We start from the raw sequence: 23,520 nt of genomic DNA on the forward strand, positions 1-23,520 counted from the left end.
TGATAAGAAGGTACTGTTAAATGAAAGAATACGTCAGTTTTAAGAATGTTATTGATGATATCGCTCTCCCTATATATGAATCATAGACTTGATTATTGACTGAATGAAAATAATATTCATGATGATGAAGTGATGATGGATGATGAGATCCAGGTTATTTAAATAGTATTTTTATTTATTTTTTAGCGTACTTACGATATCATTATTATATTTGAGTCAAATAAAAATAAATAAATCCATGGAAGAAAATCTAAAATGTCAAAAATGAAATATGTGGAACCTAATATCCAATGTCAGCAGATAAGACAATGTTTTCTTTTTTTTTGTTTACTCACATGTGTTTCGAATATTGATGCAATAACGTATAAATAGTATATGAATCAAAATACAGTCGAGAAGATCATAAATCAAACAAAGATCATACACTCAATATATCATATTTAAACAAAATATAAGAAATTGAACACCATCCATTTCATTTCTAGATTTATTATTATGCATCAAAAAAAAAAAAAAAGACTACCTTAGAAACCTTTTTTTTTTTTTTTTTTTCGTAAACAATCTAACTGTTATCTTGTATATATTAAACTCTTCATCAAATAAGGGGTGGAGTAACCTAATTTAGAAATTTCATCTCCGTCTTATGTCTGTGCTCTTTTTTCTGATGCATTTTTTTTTTGTCTTTCTTTCTTTTCCTTTTCCTTTTTTTTACTGCGTTTTTTCCATTTTCTTTTTTTTGCTTACGTATATTCTTTTTTTTTTTTTTTTTACTGTTATTATTATTATGATCATTATAATAGAACATCCACAACAGCGTGCCGTTACTACCTTTGACATCAAATAATGTGAAAAAGCGCAAAGAAACACTATGTATAGTCCTTTGACAGTGGCTCCATCTTCAAGTGATCTGAAAAACAAGATGCTTAGAAATGATTCCATCGATGACCGAAAATATTCGGATCTCTATTCCAGCAATCACTTAACAACAGATGCTTACTTCAGTCACATCCAGTACATTCAGTACATCCACTCAACAACCAACATCAACAACTCTTTCGGACCCTTCATCTTCCTCGTCCGTTCCAGTGCCCTCCTCACAAACCCAACGTTCTGGTTTCTTTGATTTCAACCGTGATGATATGAAACATGCTACAATTACACGCCATCGTCTCCTGGAATCAGCTCAATCATGAATCCATACGTCACCCAATACTCCACTAATATCAAAGTCATGTATGAAGGCACGTTGGCTGATTACATTTTGGGAAAAGCATTCTATGTCCTTTTACGATGCCACCTCTCGCCAAACAAAGAAGAAGAAAGCAGTACCAAGTACAAAAAGGAAAAGATAGCTGAATCAAAAAAGTCAAGGTAAAAACAAAAAGAGTAATTAATTTATGATGATGATTGGCGAGCTGTATGGTTAAATATTGGCTCTTTCTTTTTTTTTTTAATCGTAGAAACAACGGGAAAATGCCAACAAGCTTCATTCATTTTATCAAGGAAAATGGTGCAACGACGATCACAACCAAGAATGAAGAAACAAGGTCTAAACCATGTTATGAAGTTTCATCGGGATAGGATACACCATCATCACTCTGCTGCCACTTCTACCATCAACAACAACATCGATCTCAAATTTTTCTATGGTGCTGCCGGTCATGGAACAGGTTCAAGAATCAAAGGCTTCCTACAACATAGTCATCTCGATGTCATCGCCGCTATTGAACAGAAATCAAAAGTATTCATCACTGACGAATATATCGAACCACGAAGTTATACTGCTTTTTGTCACCAGGTTGTGAACCACCCTAGCAAACAATTAGGCAAGCTTAATCTTGGAACAATCACATGTGTGAATCCCGAATGTTTGGGTGTATTGCAAGATCACGGGATGCCAACGCATCAATGAACATGATTATATCTGGATTACAACAAAGAGTTATATGGTTCTGTGCCGTCTCCTTTCCGTCGCTCCTCTTCTTCCTCTTGAATATGACTCAGCAACTGAATTTTGTGCACCCCCTTCTGGAAACAATATCTTGTGGTTATACATCAACTCCTCTTTTTGTAACATATTTCATCCTGGAATGGTTGTGGATATGTTCACTTTGCCTTGTGCCAGTTGGAAATTTTTAATTGTAAGTGATCACTCATCAATTCTTTTTTTAAACGCCGTTTTTTTTTTTTTTTTTTTTTTTTTTTTTTTTTGTCTTTTGGGGGTGAAATAGCTTGGTCCATTCATAGCACTTCTTTTTTTTTTTTTGTCTTTTTCTTTTGTCTTTTATTTTATTTGGCAGTTATTGACCATGGATAGTGTGAATAAACGTAAACTGGATACATGGGAAGACGAATGGGAAAGAGAAGCTATTAATACAAGGTAAGAAAAACAGATACAGACAGGGTGATCAGTAAACTTGATTGATTGATTCTATACTTTGTATTGTAGACAAACTCCACCCAACAAGACAGCTCTTTATTCTTCAGTACTAGAACAATCTTATTCAAAACTCAAGTAAGATAAAAAAAAAGGAATATTTCTAAAATAACGCGAACTAATCCATTCTGACTCTTTGTTTTTGATATTCAGGCAAACATGTACAGATTTGGAAATGACCTTGACTAGTCTTACTAATTCGTTAGAGACGTTGAAACTTTCATTGGATACTCAACAAGCTAAAACAAAACAACGACAGAAAAAGGTAAATATAGATACACTGTATGTTTGAAAACAATTTAGCTTCACTAATTAACTAACATTTTCTATTTTAAGCATCGTCAACTCTTGATAGCATCCATTGACAGAGTGACTGATAGATTCGTCCAAAATCAAAAAGGTATAAGAAAAAGAGCGATGGTTTGTTATATCAGTTCATCTGCTTATAATGCTTAATTATCGATTAGGATGTCTTGGTCAATTGCATGAAAATCAACGGGATTTGAATCAAGTATTGGAAACTGGGGATGCATTGGCAACTGCTCTGAATCTTCAATTAAAAGCGATACAACATGGACCTCATTCATCTATTATTAATGTCAATTCTCAGGTATGAAGAAAAAAAAAATCCAAATATCTATAGTTTCATTTACCGTCATTAAAATAGGAATCAACTATCAATGTATCTAGAGAAAAGGATGTTGACAAGAATCATTTAGAAGATGTAGCGAATATCGAACAATTGGTAATAGCGTAAGTGATTCATTTGGTTTTTACGCGTATTCATACATATATTTAATTACCATCATTATCTCGACTTTTCTTTTTTTTTTTTTTATTATAGTCATGATGCTTTGGAAAAACGATATGTACAAGCAAGATCTCAAAAGAAAGGATATCAAGCTAGGGTAGAGGTTTTGGAAAAGGAACTACGAAGGATGAATAGTTTACCACAAATCATTCCTATACTCAAGTAAGTGAAAAAAGAAAGATGATAGAAATCACAGGAATCATATCTTATTTCTCAATAGATCCACTACGGCGAATTGTGAAATGGAAATCAGACAACATCGACAAGCACAAACGAAATTACAAATACCATCACATATTCATCAATTAGGTGGCTTACGTATACGATCACCTTTGATGGCTTCTCAACAAAGAAAAGTAAACCAACAGTTATATCAAACAAATTTACAGCTCAAAAAGGTAAATATATAAATATATATATATATATATATATATATATAAAAGTAAATAGTCAATGTTATCATTTCCATTCATTCATTTCTGTTCCGAGATTTTAGATATATCATAGCATATTACGACAAAGGTCAACACAACAATTGATGATTTATAGCTATCAAGTGGAAAGAAAATACCTTCTTTCTTATTATCATGCTCTACTCGCTTATCAATTGGACCTACAAAAGGAACAAAAAAATCAAGATCGATCTGTCCAATTTCGACATCAATATGATGAGGATCCTGTGATGTTAGAAATCAAGAAATGTTTGACCACTTTTCAACAACAGCAGCATCGTTATAATATGGTAATGCTGGATCCCAAGAAGAATTACATGGATGCAACCAATGATCAAATTATTCAAGCGATTGAGGATGTGGTGGCGTATGAAAAGAAATGGCACACAAAATGGTCTGAAGATACAAATGACAATCTGGATGCTATTCGACTAATGTAAGCTGTTACATGTGAAATATATCTCATATACTAAATCTTATTATTATTATTTTTTTTGTTTTTTACGTTTGCTAGTGATCAATCCAAACATGAATTGGCAAAATCATTGTTTGGTGAAGCGACATCAAGGGAAAAACTGGAATTGAAACCAAAGGTAAAAGAGGATCCTATTCAAGAAAAAAAACCCAATAATAATAAAAAAGGCACAATTTTTCATTCATTCTAATGCTTTTTTTTAGACCTATGATGAACTACAATGGATATTGGAATCAACAATACATGACCTTGAAGATGAAACTAATCAATTGGAAGATCAGGTAAGAAAAAAAAGAAATGAAAACAGTGACCAGTGATCTCACTCATTCAATGTATCAAACAATCTTATATGTATCATTGCCTTTTTTTTATGTTACATAGTATCATGATCAAGATCAAGAGTTTCAACGTCGACGGTCGTTTGTATCTTTATTCTTTACGGATCCCTTTTCATTTGAATCCAAAATGGAAGATTATATTGATAGTTTAGAATCAAATAGAACAACACCTTTCTCACATAATACAACTTTTGGATCTATATCTTAAATCATCATATTTATTGAATAAAATTATCCTCCTTCTATTATTATCTTTTATTCCTCTATGTAGTTTCGGCAGTCTTTGTCAACATTTAGAAAAAAAAAAAAACAATCAAAAAAATGTGTACAAAAAAAGAGCATGTTTATTGAATTGAAGTACATTCATTAAAAAAAAGCAGTACAAAAAAAAAAAAAAAATGGCGTGTATCACTTTCAGAGGTATATACAAATAGAAAAAAAAAGATAAGAAAGTGAATAGTGGGAAAGAAAAAAAAAACTAAATAGTCAATGATTTGGATATAAAATAGCCTAATATTATTGTCACTAAACCACCAAACAGAGACGCAGGATTGGAAATGTACCAAGAGAGAGATTGTGGTCGTTGTTGAACTTTGAACGAATGACGAATCGTTGGTTCCAATTGAATAGGATTTGCAGGCGTATCAAAGGTGGTCGAGTCGTTATATGTCAATGAAATGTTGTCATCTTCTTCAATAAGAGGATACCTTTGTCGAGTCAATTCTACATTTTGTACATTACCAAAAAAGTCCGTCACTTTAACCTATTCCAAAAAAAAAAAAGGCAAACGTTGAATTCATCAATTATTCTATATGATAAATTCAAATTTCTTACCTTATCCAAGGGACGATGGAATAAATCAGATCTAATCCCAGGTTCAGAGGCAATCTTGACAGGATCATAAGTTTGAAACTAAGAAAGAAAGAAAAAAAAAAGACATATTAAGATTATGTGTCTCCAAAAAAAAAAAATCAATATCTAATTCATGTATATTTACCAAATCTTGCAATGTCGCATCACTTGTCATATCGACTTTTTCTAAAAATTCCAAGTTATAATAAGTAAAGCTATCAATCACCGCTACACCAATATCATAATCAATATGATGAGAATAGGAACTTTCACCAAGTTTGCTGCTTCCAGTGGCCAAGATATTTGGCGAATCAATCCTTTTATACATGGTATTTGCTTGACATGTATCAATCATAAAAAAGATTTCATTGTATCTATGATACATACAATAGTTAGAATATATACATATTTTTTTTTTGTTATAGTTAAAATTTTACCTATTCTTTTCAGACATTTGTTTAAAAGCATCGGCTAAATCATATGCACTAATTTCCTCTGCATCTTGGAATTTCAAAAATTCATCACCACCATGACCAGTCATATATACAAAGATATTAGATCTATCATCGGATAAAAGTCGTTTGGATCTAGGTGTATCTGGTGATACACGTCCTATAAGGAAAAAAAAAAGGTGAGTAAATCTATCTTAACCCTTATCTTTTTTTTGTTTTTTTTTGTTTCTTTACCTGTTAACATTCTGATAAAGTTCTCTACAGTAACTTCATAACCACGATAATCCACTTCTACATTTTCCCCATATAGATCCAAAAACCGAGCAGCATTATTATATACAGTAGCAGGATAGGTATTTCGAGGGTTACATGACACATCATCGGCAAGCATCAAAATGATATTAGAATCTGGAATCCCAAGTCTTTTGACAGTACGATACATGGATAATGTATTGGCAATATGTCGATAGTTAAACCAAAATCGAGAAGTACATACCTACAAAAAAAAAAAAAAATAATAAGTTTGAAATATAAAAGATGGATATTTGTTTTTTTAATATGTAAATTATTTACCAAAACAGCCCAATTGTTTGTATGTCCACTTTGACTAAAAAAACCTTCTACTTGATCTTGTTTAGAATCACAAGCATATAATTGAAAACATAGTGATAAAAGAAAAAGAAGACAATATAGTTTCATTACGGAATATATTAATCTATTATTTTAATAATATAGAGGGAGGAGAAAAAAAAAAAAAAAAGAGGGGAGAAAAAAAGCGTACAGAGAAAAAAAAAATTGGCTATTACGGAGATTGAACACCAGCTCAATGCAACTCATAACAATCCTATAGTTTGTACTAGTGTCCATTTTCATCGATAATTATAATAGAAACTCTTTTTCATTATAAAATGGAAAAATAAAATAAAATAAAAATAAAATGGATCCATTTGATAAGAATCAGTAAAAAAGTTCTTGTCCTCCCAAAAAAAAAAAAAAAAATGATGGCTGCGCAGATTGTTAAAGTATAATTTTTTATTTTCAGTAGATTTTTTTTTTCTTTTTTTTTTTTCTTTTTTTTTATTTTCTTTCTTTCTCCTCTATACCATGCAGTCTCCAAACAATATCACAACCATGTTTGAACAATTATCAGTCTCTGTTTCACCGACTCAATACCACTGGCAACCTACAGTATCATCTCCAATATTACCAAAAAGCAGCAATCTCCAACAATACATTATACTACGTCGTCTCATTAAAGTATTACCAATTTTACTTCCTTATATACCGACTAGGGATTTACATCAACTTCAACTGGTCTGTCGATCTATAGACCCTTATATTCAACGTTATGTTTGGAAACGACCGAGTTTCCATAATGATAGTATGCATGATGCTCTAACCCTCTTCCAACGATTCCTTCAACGTCTTCCCGACATGCGACCTTCAACACGACAAGCTATTCGAGAACTTTATCTAACACCCATGGAAGAATCATTATATGAACGAGTACCCAAGGACTTTTTCCGTACGCTCGTTCAATATACTAATAACCTCAGTCACCTCAATATGTCACGCGCCACTTTTTTTTCTTCTGCGTCACTTCCACCCAACCATTGGCAATGGCAACAATTGACGTCGCTTGATCTCTCTTATGTCGAACACCTGACCGATCCTTTACTGGTGAAACTAGCAACATCGTTACCTCAACTACGCTTAGTACGTTTGGATGGTACTCGAGTGAATCATGGTGTGAGTCAGTTAGCATACCATTGTGATCATCTCAGTTCCTTATCCTTAAAACATACCTCCTTGACGGATGAAGCTCTAACTGGTATTGCCAAGTTCCGGACCATTCATATTACAGAGTTGGATATCAGTGCTTGTCGACACCTCTCTTCTGCTAGTTTGGATATACTTGCTCGTTATTGTATCCATTTAACATGGCTTGGTTTGGCTTATACTTCTATCTCTTTGGAAACCCTGAGACGACTGGATCACCGTTATTGGAAATATTTAGATATCGCTCATTGTCATTGGCTCCATCAACATATGACCACATCATCATCATCATTAGCATCGAATGAAAAAGAAATCACTTCTTATCGACATGATATTTTGGCACCATCATCATCATCACCAACATCCTTTCCTTCACCACGATCTTTGTATGATTTGATCATCAGCGCTCCTCAATTACAACATCTTAGTGTATCTATGCCTGTAGTTCAACATCTTTTATCTGTTCGTCATGATTTACAACAAAAGGAAAAACTTGTTGATGTAAACAACGCATCATCATCTCATGTCCGTTATCTGGTGTTACATGATTTACCTGAACAAACACCTATCTCGTTCCTAGATGATCTACAATTACTTTTCCCAAAAGCTCGACATATCAAGTTAGTGCGTGGCTACTATGAATCGGATTCGTTACTTGGTTCTTATTCCAGTGATATTCAAGATGCTTTCAACCATACTGTCATCACTGAAGAATCGATCAAGGATTACTGCTCCAAGGCAAGACAATCATCACCATTCTCTGTAGTATCTATTGTATTGGAACAACACAGGGAATTATTGGAAGGTCAAAGTATGTGGTAGATTAGTTTAGTGTATTTTTTTTTTTATGTATATCAATAATAAAAAAAACGACTAGTTGTACTTTTATGCGTAAGGCAGCATCGATTGCGGGAGTTGAATGCTATTGTCTATTACTTGCCCGTCAAAAAGCCACATGGATTTTTTTTTTTGGGAACTTTTCTATTCTTTTTTTCTTCCTTAACTTTTTTTTTTATTATTATCTTTTTTTTTTCTATTTGCACACAAGTTTATTATTATTATTATTATCAATATGGTGGCTATAGAAGTACCTTCAACGGCAAACAAACAACAAAAGGAAAAGAAAACGACATTCAAGAAAACCAATGTATCCAAAAGCAAGGCGTACAACAAGATCAAAAAACAGGATAACCAAACTAGAACTACAGGCATGGCCTTGTTACAATCCTTGACAGCCAAGAAAGCAGCACAAGACGCTTTAATAAAGGGAGCCAAGGCAGCGGTTCATGTCTCTTTTGACGATGATGGTGAAGTGGAAGAAACAAACGATAACAAACGAAAATCACAAGATGACGACGACAATGACGAGAAAAAGAACAATGGCAAGAAACCAAAGCAGATCAAAGAAAAAAAGAAAAAGGGGACTCTTCATCTTCAAGGACCATCAGATAAGAAACGTCAAGGTAAAGAAAGATAGATGAGAAAGGCGGTTATTGAAATGCATGATTTTTTTTTTTTTGTTAGAATCTTTAACTTACTTGAAAACATTTGTAAATGATCGATCTCAGTGGAAGTTCTCCAAAATTCAACAATCATGGCTTTTACAACATATCTATGACTCTGAAGCGGTAAGCCATTCCCGTTATATATCTGTTACAAGAATTCGTCTATTGATTGATTGATTTTTTTTTTTTTTTGTAGATACCAAATGAAGATTTTGATCGACTTGTTTTATATCTAAAAGACTTGATGGGAATGAGTCGAGAGGTAAATAAATAGTAAAAAAAAAAAGATTCAAAATCGTTCATTCATTTTTTATTATGTATACAGAAAACATTGAAAGAAGCACAAGATATTTGTCAAGACACCAAAGCATCAACACAGCCAGTAACATCTACTACAGCAACTTATCCTGGATATGACGACGATGATGATTTCGATGCGGAAAAGTTATTGGCGTCAGCATCATATGCAGCACCTGTGACAGAAGAGGTGAATCAACCACAACAAACTGACTCTACGAATTTGGTTGACAATGTGAAATTGGAACGGGCCAAGATTGTATTACGGACTTTAATGTAGATATTCACTTTGTATTTACCCATATATTATTATATACATATAAAAAACCTTCCTTTTCATCATTTTGTTATTGTCTATTTTTATCGGATTATTTTTCTGATCTTTGGTTTCTTATTTTGTCTTTATTTGAACGGTTGCAACAAAAATTATTTTGAAATTCACCATTTGGTTATAAATCAAGAAAACTCTTTTTTTTTCAATCTTTTTTTTTATCGTGGTTTTATTTCTTGATTTTCATTCTGCTGCAAAAACATGATCAAATTATTATTAGTTGCAGGTAAGATGAAACAAAAATATTAAACAGAAATCTCATCCCTATTATTAGTATTCGTTTTTGTCGCCTTATCAAACGTGGTGTTGGCTGATGATTCTATGCCATTACCTATTTGGAATCATCCCACTTCATCTGTAGCCACTACTGGTCCTGCACCTCAAGCGACAGCCTGTGCTGGTTCTGGCCAAATTGCCGTCACTTATGTAAGTAACAACACATTCCCATTGGTCCAACATTCACTCTATTTTTTTTTTTTAAAAAAAACAAGAACGAAGGACCTAGCGATGTCACAGCCAAAGTATTGAATGGTTTGAAAGCAGCACAAGCCAAAGCCAACTTTTTTGTCAATGCATCCTGGTAAACCAAAAAAAAAAAAAAAAAAAAATAACTCATCATTTACTTTTTATGGATGATAGGTTATACACGCAACAATATGCCATGATTTTACAACGGGCTTACAATGATGGTCACTTGATTGGTATGACCTATCGAGCTCCTGGAGATTCTTCTGAAGGTTTGACTGATCAAGAAATTCGACAAGATGTGGCCAATACCGCCAAGATTGTAGAAACATTGATTGGCGTGTCTCCTAAATACGTGCGATTACACTATACTACTCCGGAGGATTATCGTTTGGAACATATCATCCGTGGTATGGGTTATACATTGGTAGCATACAATCTAGATACACAGGATTATAACTTCAAGGGTAATCCAAAGGGTATTGCTGAATTATACCGGTCTACATTTTCAAAACAGTTGGATACTTATGATTCCAAGGGTAGCTTTATCTCCGTTCAATATGATATTCCTGATACTGGGTCTTGGCAAGCAATTTATGATATTGTCAATGCCATCAATGAAGCTGGTTATACCATGGTACGTCTTGATGGTTGTTTACGTGACAAATCACCTTATAAAGAATGTAAGTCAACAGAAAATAAAGATGATGAGGGAAAATAATTTTTTTTTTTTAGCTTCCACTTCTGACAAGGCCGTTGCTGATAAACATTCATATGGTTCGGGTGGATACAAGGAAGGTCAAGTGGCTGTGGAAGCACCTACTAATTTGAATGCAACCATTGTTGACACAAGTGATATCCAATTGACCAATCCAAATAAAAAGAAGAATGATGCCTTTGCCTTGTCTTTGTCTTTGCCTGGTTTGATCATCTCAAGTCTTCTCTCCTTCTTTGGTGCCTTATTATAGATTAGTTCTCTTTATATAGTTGTATGTTTTTTTTTAGATGCTTATTTGATTAAAAATTTCCATCTATTCATTTTCGGCTATTTTTAATATTGTATTGTTTTGACGAGAACAATCTATCTATCTTTTTCTTTCTTTATCGATGATGTTGTATTGATACAAGGAAACTTGAATAAATCCTAAAATGATACTATAAATCGTCTGTCATGAACCGATTGTCTCCCTCTTTTTTTTTTTTTTGCACCAGTTAGCATATACATGGCATCATCATTCGTTGATTTGATAGCTCCGATTGGCTAACAAGAGCATATGAGTGAGTTTAGTTAACTGAGTCTTTTTTTTTTTTTTTTAAAAAAAAAAAAAAATAGTGTACACACAAAGATGTGAATTTCCATTGTTGATTCTGTAACGTGAGGTCGCGTGACTCATTAGCCAAAACATAGTTTGCATAAAGATGAAAAGAAAGGATTTCTTTATTGTATAAATAATAATAATAATAATAATAAGGGAAGCGTGACGATGATGAGTATGTGATACGAGGTATATTCTAGATGGATGATTGGGTCTCCGGCATCATTGAACCGAGTCAAGGCCATATAAGGGAAAAGTCATAGAAAGTAGATAGATGAGTACAAAGATATAAAATGAAAAAATCATATACAAAGTGCCAACTCCGATGGAACGGGAGAAGATAAAGATAACAAAAAAAAAAAAAAAAGAAAGGAGAATGGGTTATGAGGAGGGACAAAAACAAGATAGAAAAGAAGTAATGGAAAAAGGATTATTCATGGGTTTGAAAGGAGGATTGATTGCATGATTGGATAAAATGGATTCAGATTGACTACTTTCATCATCATCATCTTCAGTGTTTTGACAATAGGACCTACTTGGGCGGAAACCTTGTTCACGTAAGAGTTGATGTGTCCATAATAAATATAATCCCTCATCATCATCATTGGGGCTGATGGTAGTATGAGGTGGCGTAGGCGGTGCTTCATCAATGGATGTATCATCTAACAAAAAAAAAAAAAAAAAAAAAGACGGAAATTCCAAATGGAAAAACATAAATAAATAAATCGTTCACTCCTGAATTTCAACTTGGTAGATCTTTTTTTTTCTTGTTTTTGTTTTGTTAGAACTTACCAGATAATGGCATACTTAAAATGGATCCATAATGTTTGGGTACTTGTAACTTAGAAAAAGTCAAATGTTCTGCATAGAAAAAAAAAAAAAAGAGATGAAAACATTTGAGGAGATCATCCAATTTTCAATTAGATCATGATTTATTTATTTACCTGTTGGTCGATTATAGGATGAGACTTTGGAATCTTTAGATGCAATAGAATGACAGTAAGATGAATTTGGCGTAGGTAACCAATCTGTCGTGGGATTCTTCAAAAATCATATTAATATTATCTATAAATTATATCCATTCATTGATACCTTTAATGTTGGAATAGATAAAGATGAAGATGATATCATTGTAATCCTTTATTTTCAAATTGGTATATAAATGGAATAACTAAAAAAAAAAAAAAAAGAAAGAGATAAAGAAGAAAGGAAAAAAAAGATAAAAAAAAAAAAAAAGGTGGGGTACTACCGTCTTTATATACTACACTAAGGTTCGGGTATTTAAACTAGTTGGTAACACCGTTGAGCATTGGTAATAAACAACTTGATTTGTTCCTCAGGACTCCATGCTTGAACAATTTCTTGTAAGACATCCACCCAAATTTGCCATGAACCACCACTATCACAGATAGGCCAATCACCACCAAAACAGAGTCGATCAATACCAAACACATCCTTAGCTACTTGGACAAAAGGGCCCAATTGTTTTGCCGTCGGAGATCCCCCTTCCAATTCCGTAATCAGGCCTGATACCTTACACATCACTACATTTGGATATTGTGCCAATTGTTTCATGCAACTTGCCCATCGATCAAAATCCACACTACCAGGTATACTTTGACAAGGAGGCTTTCCCATATGATCCAAAACAAAAGACACATCAGGACATAAAGACACTAATTCAATCAAAGCTGGAAATTGTTCAGGGCAACGATGACAATCAATCACCATTTCAAACATCAACTTGAATTCTTCTTCACCTAGGATACGTACCCCTTGTACAAAGTCTGGAGATACCATGCGTCTTGGATCCAAAGTTGCATCTTGTAACAAGTACCGCACTCCTCGTAAAAGTGTCTTGCCCACCAAGCGTTGTAACAATTGTAAATAAGATCGCACGTGTTCCCCTTGATCCACGGGTGCAAACGCAACCACACCTGTAATGCCACCAAACGACGCGCTGGCCATCTTTCCATCTTGTCGTGGACGATAATTATCTACATAATCTCGAATCCAAGCTGCTTCCACCAAACCATGTCGAGCATCTACATCCGTTTCCACATAGATTCCTTGTTGAACCCCTATGCGTTGCACTTGTTGACTATATTCTTCTGCATCCTTGGTTGTTTCAAACGGTGTTCCCTTCATCCAAGGAATCTTGACTTTGTCTGGATGCCAAAAGTGAATATGAGTATCAATAATATTGGTCAATCGAGGTGCCATGACAATGTATGAAAAAGAAAACAAAAAGTAAAAAAAAAAAAAAAGGAAATCAAAAAAAAAAAGCAAATTGTAATTTAAGCATTTTTTTTTCCCCCTCCACCTGGGATTGAAAAAATGGTCCTATTGGCCGATGTGGGAGCCAACATGGGTTTAGCTTTTTGTTGAATTGCTACTGGAACTTTTTATTTCATTTCATTTTTTTTTTTCTGATAAGTAAACGAAAAAAAAGAATACATAGTTGATAGAAGATCATCTTTTAAAACAAAAAACCTGAGTTCATTCATATTTATAAAAGTGATCTAGAATGATGGGATTTTTTTTTGATTTATTCTTTTATACAGGAAAATCATCATCATCATTATGTTAAAGAAAAAAAAAGGATCATGTAGTACAAGCAGTCCTGCTACCGCCTTTTTTTTTTATTTCATGTGACATATAATTATGATATAAAAAATCTTCAATTGATTGGCTTTAACATTGATTTGTTTACCATCTATTACTGAAATGACCATCCATACCAATTCTGTTTTAGGATCCTATGAATACCTGGAGGTTTTGTTTAAGTTAGTTGATAAAATTACCTTGTAGAGTAGCGAAAAGAAAAAAAAAAAAAAAAAAAAGAGCGTGAGAATGACAAAGGATGATAATCAAAAGGCATGGAAAGTTAAAAAAAGTTCCCCTCATCTACATCAAGCTCAAAATTTATTCACCGCTGGCTTTCTCAAGTGAGGTGAACACCATCTCTCTGTTTCTTTTTCTTTTCTTTTCTTTTCTTTTCTTTTCCTTTTTTTCTTTTCTTTTCTTTTTTCTGTCTTTATGTTTTCTACCATATTTTCTCGAGAAGTATCAAGCTTTCTATCCAAAAGAACTCATGTTTTATCAAAAAGATATTACAGTGCAGCTATTACCCACCATGCCCGTCAACTAGATATCACGTTACCTATCGAAAACAATAAAGGGAAGACAACATACTCCTTACCTTACTTTTGGTTACGAGATCATTGCCGTTGCCCAAGTTGCTACCATTCAGTGACGCGACAACGACTTGTCAACACATTTGGACTTGACAGGGACATTCGACCGAGTTCTGTCACTTGGGAGGATGGTTTACATGTTGTCTGGCCTGACGGACATAAGAGTCATTATGCTCACGACTGGATCTCTACTCATGGTCATCAAATCAATGAACAAGTCTGGAAAGATGCTTTGGCGCCTACGGAACAACAACGATTGTGGCAAGCTGATACATTGTTATCTTCTTCCTTGACTGATCGATTGACATTTGAACAAGTCATGGAAACAAAACAAGGTGTTACGGAATGGTTACATCGTTTAGAAAGAGATGGTATTGCTTTTGTGGAAGATGTACCTACAACTTTGGAAGCCACCGAGACTTTGGCAAGACGACTTTGTTTCCTTCGAGAAACCCATTATTCCAAAGGTATGTGGTCCTTTACCGCTGATTTGGCTCATGCTGATACTGCATATACTCAATTGGCTCTGGGTGCTCATACTGACAATACTTATTTTACTGAACCAAGGTAAAAAAAAAAAATAAAAAAAAATAAAAAATAAAATAGAAAAAAAAAAAGACTGAATCCTTTTTTTTTTTTTCTATTTTATTTTTTTAAATACATGGAAGTGGATTGCAGATGTTCCATAAATTAGAATTTCAAGGTCAAGGTGGTGATTCACTATTTGTGGATGGATTTGCAGTAGCAGAACAACTCAAAATCAAGGATCCAGAAGCCTATGCGACATTGACGACTACACGTATTCCCACACATTCAGCAGGCGATGAAAATGTATTGATTGTACCGACTCCACGTGCTTATCCGATCCTCAATCATGACCCATTGACGGGAGATCTTTATCAAATCAGGTACAACAATGATGATCGATCCACATTGAATCATCTTTCACCTACCGAACTGGATCGTTTCTATGATGCATTATTCTCATGGCAAAAACTCTTGACGGACAAGACAAACGAATATTGGGATCCTTTACCTCCTGGCCGCGTGGTGACGTTTGATAATTGGCGTGTGTTGCATGGTCGTTCCGCCTTCACTGGCCATCGTCGCATCTGTGGTGCTTATTTCCCTTGGGATGATTATAAGTCGCGTGCAAGAACCTTACGACTCTCCACCAACGAAAAGAACCGCGTTTTGTAGTTTAGATACTTATACTGTATTTTTTTTTTTATCTACTTTTGATTTTTGTTTCCCAATAAATCCTTTCTTTCTCTCTGTCTTTTTTCGGTAATCTCTTTTGTTGTGATTATTCTTTTATCAGTGGTTAGTGATTATATTTTATAATTTTTTTTTTTTAAATGAAGCCTTCTTCATCATTATCATCATCATTACCAATCACATATCATTTCATCACTCAACATATACCTATCATCATCAAATCATTCAAAAAGTCATTGAAAAAAAAAGTTTTAACAAACCATCAAAATGTTTATTAAATAGAAAGAAATAAATACAATCATCATCAAAAATTGACTAAATCTAAACCATCCATTCAAAAGTCTTCATCAAAAACAGGAACACCCCAAGGAGGTCTGATAATTCGTTGAGTATGTTTGTTGGATATCTCATTGATTGCCTTAACATCATCATCTGTAAGATCCACCAAGACAAAGTTGGATTCAATTCTCTACAAAAAAAAAAAAAAAAGGTAAGAATCCATCCAATTTTTTTTTTTTTTTTTTTTTGCAATACTTACAGAGGGAGTTACACTTTTTGGAATGACAGAACCACGTAAGGCACCCCAAGAAATCATGACTTGAGGCACAGAAACATGATGATGATCAGCGATACGTTGTAAAGTCGAGTCGGTCAAGAGAGGCGAGTTTGAGGAGCCCAAGGGAGAATAAGCGGTGACATGAATAGCATGACGAGCACAATAGTCCAAAAGCTTGAATTGAGGTAAATAAGGATGTAGTTCGATTTGATTGACAGCAGGGATGATCTTGGCCACCTTCAACAAGCGATCCAGGTTGGGAATACTAAAGTTACATACACCGATTGCCTTGAGAGAATCACCTACGAGTTGTTCCATGGCTTGCCAGGTTAATTCAAATTGCCCATCGAGTTCAGTATCCAAATCACGAGTGCCATCAGGTCGCAAGGGAAACATTTGCCCTGTGGCAGGATTCAACGCTACTGGCCAATGTAATAAGTACAGATCCACATAACCAATATCAAGACTAGCCAACGATTGAGCAAACGCCTTGCCCACATGCGATGGACGTGCATGGATAGGTGCCAACTTGGTCGTCACAAAGATATCTTGTCGTGTAAGTCCTGTTTCCTTGAGTCCATCCCGAATCCCTCTACCTACTTCTGCTTCATTGCCATACAAAAACGCCGTATCAATATGTCGATATCCTGCTTTTAATGCTGTCTTGACTGCTTCATACACTGCATTTTCCGCTCTTGCTTGCCAGGTACCTAGGCCTACTGTAGGAATGCTTGCGCCTGTGTTTCTATTCCAAAAAAAAAAAAAGGAATGAGTACATAGAATAAATAATAAACTAGTTTTTTTTTTTTTTTTTTTTTTTTTTTACAGTTTATATTCTTTGGGAATCGTTGGCATGGTGATTTAAAATTAAAAAAAAAGGTAAGGAAGAGAAAGAGGGAGAAAAAGACAAGTTTTTTTTTTTTTCTTTCTTATTTATGCTTATGAAAAAAGAAAAAAGAGTGGGAAGATAAGGGAAAGAATAAGATAATTTTTTTTTTATTCTTATTTTTTATGCTTTGGGGTTGATATAGGGGATTATCGGGGAATTTTTTTGAATTTTCCAGTTTTAGTCATGTGCAGGACGTAAAAATAGGGACAACAAAAAAAAAAAAAAAAAAAAAAAAAAAAAAAAAAAGAGGAAAAGGTATCTGACTTTATTGTCTAAATCAATAAATAATAAAAACTCTATTTTAATAAATGTTGTACAACTTGATCGATATTCCAATGACTTTCTTGTAAAAATTGAGTAGCTTGATCCAAAGAACACAATTCATAATCAACAATGTATCGTTTCTTTTTTTCCATGATCAATTTTTCCACAGTATAAAACCAATCCTTTTCGATCTTTTCCAATAATCGGTCGCGTTTGTGTCCATCGATTTCCTTGACTTGTATATTATAAGCTGCACTGATGGGTCGATGATCCGAGGCCTTGACTTCATGTCGACGATAATAAATATTGTGAGCCATGTTGGAACGACATAGTATACGATCACACCAAGCAGGTACACGTTTCTTTTCAGAGCTGTCATAATTATCGGTACCACGATCGTATTTGTAGGTGGGATCAAATAAAAGAGGAGGCTCCTGGAACCATAATAGTTTGAACAGTGGATTGGTGATATGTTGTCGTTTCAATTGATCGTGTATTTGTAAAGTTTCCCAAGCAGCCACCTTGTCCTTGCGTTTTAACAATTCCAATACTTCCTTTCTTTCCATTGCAATCCGATAGTTCAGGTCACCACTGAGGAAACAGTGTTCATGATCTAGAATAAGACTTCCATCACCTCCATTAGCAAACACATCCAAATATTTTTCATAATCAGGGAAGTTGGCAGAATGAAGAATGCTTTCTGCATTGGCATTTCTATCTTGAGTATGAGATTGACCAGCCGCCAAGTGACAATTAACAAAACAGAGTGATGAATGATCAAATAAAAACCGAATAGCAATACCACCCTTATTCCCATGAATGCTCTTGTTCATCACTTTCAATCCTGTCTTGACCACTGTGGAATCGCAATGCCGGACCCGATGTGCTTCGCTGTTCTTGACAAAAATACAACTAAATAGTCCTACAAGTTGATCTGTCTTGATTACCGTATATGTATCGTGTCCATAATTGTTGCCAATCACGCGGATCAAATGATCATGCCATAATCGATATCGATGAGTCAGCATTTCTTCAGCTTCTTGTAAAGTTTCAGTTTTCTTACGAGATGCGAATAATGATTCTATGGAAATAGATATTTTGGTTAGTACACTTTTCATATCAATGATGATGTTAAAAAAAAAACTTTACTTGCGGTCTGTTTTTTCGATTCAAGGTCGACAATTTCTTGTATACCAACAACAATAATATCTGGATCATCTGTTGAGCCTAACCATTCGTGTACCAATTCATTATCACGTCCAACTAATTTTTCAGGTTTGTTGGCATCGATATTCCAAGAACAAATCATCACTTTGATAGGACTATAACTACAATAGTTTTGTGCTTGTTGCAATAGTTGTTGACCTATAAAACAAAAAAGGACGGGATCAGTTTTTTTTTTTTTTATTTTTTTATTTTTTACCTTGCCAGTTTTGTACCATCAAACCATCCCATATTGCTACATGACCATGAGAATCACCAGTGATCACTTGCAAGGATTTGCCATTCCGAATAAAGCTTGAATCATCCACAAGAAGAGAAACAATGGAACCATGATGAGCTCGCCAGGTTTTCACCACTAACCATTTTTCGGGTCTTGTATCATAAACATACACCATGCCTGTATTATAGCCAGTCCAAAGATGATAATCACCCACTGCCACCATAGCACAAATACCATACAGAGAAACCGCATTGACTTGAATTTTTTCTGTTGTTTTGATATCCCAAACACTGACCTTGCCATCATCATGACTAGCAAATACTTGACCAGGATGGAATGGCATAGTTACAAACTGAGTGATATTGCCTAAATCATTTGGTATCCGTACTTGTTTATCATCTACTTGTGTCACTGCTTTTTTTCCACCACCCAAGTGCTTGTATACATGTATTGTTCTTCCACTTGATATCCATAGATCCGTGCCTACTGTCAATGCCGTCACTGCCTTTGGTGTCACTAGATGTTTGATAGGTTGAATTTCAAATGGATGATAGGGTTGTTGATTTTGCTGAAAATGAATCAATACAGGCCAGATCGCTAAAAGTCCACTTTCATCTAATGTCCAAATTTCCACATTGCGCCTTCGAAGCATAAATGAAATAGGATGTTTATGACAACTTGATGTTTTCCCTATGACTTCATTTGTAGTTGTATCCATTGCCACTAGAGTTCCATCGTGCATTCCCGCCCATAAATATCTTCCTTCATCCGCTGGTTTCAATGGAGGAACAAAGGTATAACTGCGAATCCTTTCATTGTCGTTTGGTCCAACCAAATCCACTCCATACGTTGTTCGACATGTATTTGCATCCCAAACTTTGGCTTGTTGAGTTCCGGTGGCAATCTTGCATCCTGAAGCCGCCATAGGTTGATGAGTACCTCGATGTTGTCCACCTACGAACCGTCGTTCTCCATTATCTTCGTCCATTGTTGGTGGGTTACGAGTTGCCTTGCTAAAATCAGGATAAACACTCTTTGTCAATAAATTGGTTGTTGTTGTTACATCCCGTTTCATAGGTCCTAGCGTTTGAGATCGTTTCAGTGATTGCTGTAAATCTTGAGGTGCTGAGTAAGCTTGAGAAAGTGGTGAAACATCATATGTACTATTGCTTAGAGGAGGGTGATGATCAAAAGAATGATTGATGGTATGTGATCGAGCTAAAGTAGATGTTGATGGACGAGGTGGTAGTTGTGGCAATGATTCAAAAGATGTAACGTTCACCATAGCAGGTCGAGGTGGTAATATTGGTGGTGGTGCGCTACTGGTTGCTCCAGGACTTGATGCAACTGAGGTAATACCCGATGGCCTTTGTTGCTGTTGTTGTTGTTCTTGTTGTAGTTGTTGTTGCGAAGAAATAGGTATAGGTACGGTGAAAACTGGTGTATCTTTTAAATCAGGATGATTAGTTTGTTCAGATACCGATGGTTCTTGACGAGCTGCACTATGATATTTTTTGCTGGGAGGAGGAGGAGGCGGTGGTCTTTGTTTTGGTTTGTCTGTTTTTCCAGTTGCTGGTGTTGATAAAATGGATGGTGGTGTTGTTTGAAATGTTGTACCGGAATAATGTCTGCTTCCAATAGTATCGTTGGTATCATCTTCTTCTTCTTCTTCTTCTTCCTCTTCTTCTAAATCATCATCAGAGTCACGGCTACTAAGGTCGGATATTTCATCGTCCAGAAAAGGATCCTCCGTTTCAATTTGTTGTTGTTGTTGTGTTGTAGATGGTAAAGAAGACTTGATAATAGGTGATGGTACTGAACTATTGACTGCTGGTTTAGATAAAGTACTAGTTGTCATGTTGGAAATCGAGGTAGATTTATCAAACTGTTGAGCCAAAAGTGATATCCTTTTTGCTAATGGTGTAGATGTTTCTTGTGGTTGTAAACTAGACGATATTGTTGCTGACGTTGTATTTGGTTTTGGTGGGATGATAGGAGGTTTGGTGGTTGGTTTCAAATCATTGTTTTGTTGGTCTAAAGATAAAGAAGGACTTGTGGATGAACTACGTAAAGAAGGGAAAGGTGGAGAAAGTTCAGATTTATTGATTATTTGCGCTGGTATAGGATTATTGGTTGACGCGGTCGAACGTACAGAAGAAGCTGGAGTCATGATTGGAGAAATAGTTGAAGATTCAGGGTTTCCAGATGAAGTCCGTTGGTTAGAAGTGTCCTGTCGACATGGTTGAACACCTGCTTCTTGTTGAGCCCATCTTTTTTTCAATTCTTGAAAACTGACTTGTTCCTCTTTTTCTTCCTGGTCCATACTTTCACATAAAAAAAAAAAAAAAAGAGGTCGAAATAGATAGAAAAGAGAAAGAGAATAAGAGACTAAGCAGAAAAAAAAAAAGAGAGATTGTTTTTTTTTTTTGACGCTAATTCTGGATTTGAAACCAAAAATAGTAAGTAGGTGGCAGTATCATGAAAAAAAAAAGACACCTTTAACATTATCGTCTATTAAGTTGTATAGTTTTAATAATGGTCTTTATTTATTAAAATAATGAATGAATGATTCATATCAAGATTTTCACATGGGAATTAAATTTCTTGGGATATATGGTTCTTCTAACATATTAATTTCTTCTTGTGTCAGATTAATATCCAATGCCTTGACCAAATCATACAAGTGTTCTTCTTTTCCTATACCAACAATAGGTGATGTTACAAAAGGTTTACTCAAAACCCAAGCCAGAGCAATCTAAATAAAATGATGACTATCAATCTGTATAGTTCTTTCCTTTTTTTTTTTTTTTTTTTTTTTTTTTTTTTTTTTTTTTTTTTTACCTGTGACATTGAGACACCTTTTTCATCGGCCAAACGTTTAACCCTTAGGATGATCTCAGAATTATTGGCACTTTCTTTTTGAGAGAAAAAACCATTAATGGCACGATCAGTATTGAAACGTATTGAACTTTCATTTTCAGGACGGCAAAGTAATCCTCTTGCTAATGGAGACCTATAAAATCATCATCAATGTCATTATTCAAAAAAAAAAAAAAAAAAAAAAAAAAAACTTACCATGGTATCATGGCGATCCCTTGATTCTCCAAAAAAGGAATCATTTCGCGCTCTTCTTCACGGTAAATAAGATTATATAAATTTTGCATACCAACAAATTTGGTCCATCCTTTTAATTCAGCGACATGGTTGGCTTGAATGAATTTCCATGCGTTCATACTAGATGCTGCAATGTATCTTACTTTTCCAGATTTGACAATATCGTTTAACGCTTCCATCGTTTCTTCAATCGGCGTATTCTATAAAATTTAGAAGAGATTACCATTTTGGGTATTCGTCATCATGATCCAAAAAACTTTACCTTGTCATATCGATGAATATATAGTAAATCAATATAATCCAAATCCAATCGTTTTAACGAAGCATCTACGGCATCAAAGATATGTTTTCTTGATAAACCATAACCATTCACAAAATGAGCATCATTTTCGACGTTCGCACCAAGGACATTATTAGAAATATCATCGGAAACAGGAAAGAAGACTTTGGTAGCAACGACGATACGACCTCGAGGAAATTTGAACTTCTTAATAGCTTTTCCTAAAATACGTTCACTTTCACCATTGGAATATCCATTTGCTGTATCAAAAAAGTTGATGCCTTGTTTATATGCTTTTTCTATGAGATCCAATGAAGCTTCTTCATCTTTTACCCAATCTTGCCATTGAGAAGAACCATAAGACATACAACCAAGAGAAATCCGAGATACCTAAAGATAAATAATAATAATAATAATAATAATAAAAGCATGTTAGAAAGATGATGAAAGATGATGATGATGATCATCGACTTACCCTTAAACCAGTATTACCGAATCGTACATATTGCATTTGAGTCATGATGATGATAATAGAACGAAAAGAAAAGAGAAAAAAAATTGTTTTTTTAAAAGAAAAAAAAAGAGAAGATTATATATGATTTTGCGATCTATGGATGACGTTTGACATTGCCTTATAAAGACCGATGATAAGAAAATGAAGGAAAATGAAATTGGATTACTAAGATTCCCAATCGTACGTATCATGCAAGCCTCGTTTTTAATCACCGTGAAACTGGATTCCCATTTTATTTATTCTCTCTCTATAATAAAAATAAATAAATAAATAAATAAATAAAAAAAAGAGGAAAAAGAATAGCAAAAGCTTAACTATTAATTGATAAATCCTATCATATATTATCAATTCTTATATTTATTTACTCTTTTGTAAAGTGAATAATATATTAGAGAAAGAAAAAACCATCATTTTCATATACAATACGATCATTAACGCGTCATCCATGAAAAAGGAGAGATCCTCACCATGTTTTTATTCTCGAACGCATAAAAAGTCGGAGGTAATTTTATCCGCTATTAAAGTTTTATGGAG

General features: G+C 34.4%; 12 protein-coding genes across 12 annotated transcripts; 6 read left to right on the forward strand and 6 right to left on the reverse strand.

Annotated features, from left to right (window-relative positions):
• Nucleotides 1–1,831: 1,831 nt before the first annotated feature.
• On the forward strand, nt 1,832–2,141 carry BX664DRAFT_320484 (uncharacterized protein; the record flags this gene model as incomplete). The annotated part of the gene is made up of 1 exon (XM_051543129.1): nt 1,832–2,141. Exon 1 carries the CDS (start codon nt 1,852–1,854, stop codon nt 2,137–2,139), a length of 288 nt encoding a protein of 95 aa, XP_051404709.1. The 5' UTR covers nt 1,832–1,851.
• Nucleotides 2,142–2,257: 116 nt separating this feature from the next.
• On the forward strand, nt 2,258–4,817 carry BX664DRAFT_320486 (uncharacterized protein). The gene is made up of 12 exons (XM_051543130.1): nt 2,258–2,380; nt 2,450–2,515; nt 2,591–2,702; nt 2,774–2,837; nt 2,905–3,047; nt 3,105–3,190; nt 3,282–3,410; nt 3,469–3,646; nt 3,745–4,136; nt 4,215–4,293; nt 4,379–4,456; nt 4,557–4,817. Exons 1-12 carry the CDS (start codon nt 2,310–2,312, stop codon nt 4,719–4,721), a joined length of 1,563 nt encoding a protein of 520 aa, XP_051404710.1. The 5' UTR covers nt 2,258–2,309; the 3' UTR covers nt 4,722–4,817.
• Nucleotides 4,818–4,835: 18 nt separating this feature from the next.
• Nucleotides 4,836–6,585, reverse strand: BX664DRAFT_289074 (peptidase C13 family-domain-containing protein). Its single transcript, XM_051541818.1, has 6 exons — nt 6,391–6,585; nt 6,052–6,313; nt 5,803–5,977; nt 5,511–5,739; nt 5,348–5,425; nt 4,836–5,276 (listed from the first exon to the last, which is right to left on the reverse strand). Exons 1-6 carry the CDS (start codon nt 6,514–6,516, stop codon nt 4,992–4,994), a joined length of 1,155 nt encoding a protein of 384 aa, XP_051404711.1. The 5' UTR covers nt 6,517–6,585; the 3' UTR covers nt 4,836–4,991.
• A 329-nt stretch (nt 6,586–6,914) lies between these two features.
• On the forward strand, nt 6,915–8,483 carry BX664DRAFT_320488 (uncharacterized protein). The gene has a single exon (XM_051543131.1). The coding sequence runs from the start codon at nt 6,922–6,924 to the stop codon at nt 8,416–8,418; it is 1,497 nt and encodes a 498-aa protein (XP_051404712.1). The 5' UTR covers nt 6,915–6,921; the 3' UTR covers nt 8,419–8,483.
• Nucleotides 8,484–8,601: 118 nt separating this feature from the next.
• On the forward strand, nt 8,602–9,743 carry BX664DRAFT_320490 (uncharacterized protein). Its single transcript, XM_051543132.1, has 4 exons — nt 8,602–9,059; nt 9,121–9,224; nt 9,298–9,363; nt 9,427–9,743. Exons 1-4 carry the CDS (start codon nt 8,669–8,671, stop codon nt 9,676–9,678), a joined length of 813 nt encoding a protein of 270 aa, XP_051404713.1. The 5' UTR covers nt 8,602–8,668; the 3' UTR covers nt 9,679–9,743.
• A 331-nt stretch (nt 9,744–10,074) lies between these two features.
• On the forward strand, nt 10,075–11,196 carry BX664DRAFT_13746 (uncharacterized protein; the record flags this gene model as incomplete). The annotated part of the gene is made up of 3 exons (XM_051539837.1): nt 10,075–10,155; nt 10,221–10,309; nt 10,369–11,196. Coding segments are annotated over 3 exons (717 nt in total), but the record flags the coding sequence as incomplete, so codon positions are not given.
• Nucleotides 11,197–11,642: 446 nt separating this feature from the next.
• On the reverse strand, nt 11,643–12,694 carry BX664DRAFT_320493 (uncharacterized protein). The gene is made up of 3 exons (XM_051543133.1): nt 12,455–12,694; nt 12,303–12,371; nt 11,643–12,172 (listed from the first exon to the last, which is right to left on the reverse strand). The coding sequence occupies exons 2-3, from the start codon at nt 12,313–12,315 to the stop codon at nt 11,892–11,894; spliced, it is 294 nt and encodes a 97-aa protein (XP_051404715.1). The 5' UTR covers nt 12,316–12,371; nt 12,455–12,694; the 3' UTR covers nt 11,643–11,891.
• On the reverse strand, nt 12,394–13,744 carry BX664DRAFT_13760 (uncharacterized protein). Its single transcript, XM_051539838.1, has one exon. The coding sequence runs from the start codon at nt 13,731–13,733 to the stop codon at nt 12,792–12,794; it is 942 nt and encodes a 313-aa protein (XP_051404716.1). The 5' UTR covers nt 13,734–13,744; the 3' UTR covers nt 12,394–12,791.
• A 719-nt stretch (nt 13,745–14,463) lies between these two features.
• Nucleotides 14,464–15,986, forward strand: BX664DRAFT_320496 (trimethyllysine dioxygenase). Its single transcript, XM_051543134.1, has 2 exons — nt 14,464–15,274; nt 15,376–15,986. The coding sequence occupies exons 1-2, from the start codon at nt 14,550–14,552 to the stop codon at nt 15,905–15,907; spliced, it is 1,257 nt and encodes a 418-aa protein (XP_051404717.1). The 5' UTR covers nt 14,464–14,549; the 3' UTR covers nt 15,908–15,986.
• Nucleotides 15,987–16,172: 186 nt separating this feature from the next.
• Nucleotides 16,173–17,533, reverse strand: BX664DRAFT_320497 (NADP-dependent oxidoreductase domain-containing protein). Its single transcript, XM_051543135.1, has 3 exons — nt 17,308–17,533; nt 16,464–17,226; nt 16,173–16,394 (listed from the first exon to the last, which is right to left on the reverse strand). The coding sequence occupies exons 1-3, from the start codon at nt 17,334–17,336 to the stop codon at nt 16,260–16,262; spliced, it is 927 nt and encodes a 308-aa protein (XP_051404718.1). The 5' UTR covers nt 17,337–17,533; the 3' UTR covers nt 16,173–16,259.
• Nucleotides 17,534–17,606: 73 nt separating this feature from the next.
• BX664DRAFT_320498 (Endonuclease/exonuclease/phosphatase) lies at nt 17,607–21,425 on the reverse strand. The gene is made up of 4 exons (XM_051543136.1): nt 20,875–21,425; nt 19,058–20,595; nt 18,784–18,999; nt 17,607–18,715 (listed from the first exon to the last, which is right to left on the reverse strand). The coding sequence occupies exons 1-4, from the start codon at nt 21,399–21,401 to the stop codon at nt 17,667–17,669; spliced, it is 3,330 nt and encodes a 1,109-aa protein (XP_051404719.1). The 5' UTR covers nt 21,402–21,425; the 3' UTR covers nt 17,607–17,666.
• Nucleotides 21,426–21,604: 179 nt separating this feature from the next.
• On the reverse strand, nt 21,605–23,006 carry BX664DRAFT_320500 (NADP-dependent oxidoreductase domain-containing protein). Its single transcript, XM_051543137.1, has 5 exons — nt 22,948–23,006; nt 22,455–22,862; nt 22,154–22,392; nt 21,920–22,091; nt 21,605–21,833 (listed from the first exon to the last, which is right to left on the reverse strand). Exons 1-5 carry the CDS (start codon nt 22,990–22,992, stop codon nt 21,663–21,665), a joined length of 1,035 nt encoding a protein of 344 aa, XP_051404720.1. The 5' UTR covers nt 22,993–23,006; the 3' UTR covers nt 21,605–21,662.
• Nucleotides 23,007–23,520: the final 514 nt, after the last annotated feature.

This window comes from Halteromyces radiatus (genome assembly GCF_025201355.1).
Source record: "Halteromyces radiatus strain CBS 162.75 chromosome Unknown BX664scaffold_1, whole genome shotgun sequence".
In the NCBI taxonomy this organism is placed as follows: domain Eukaryota; kingdom Fungi; phylum Mucoromycota; class Mucoromycetes; order Mucorales; family Cunninghamellaceae; genus Halteromyces; species Halteromyces radiatus.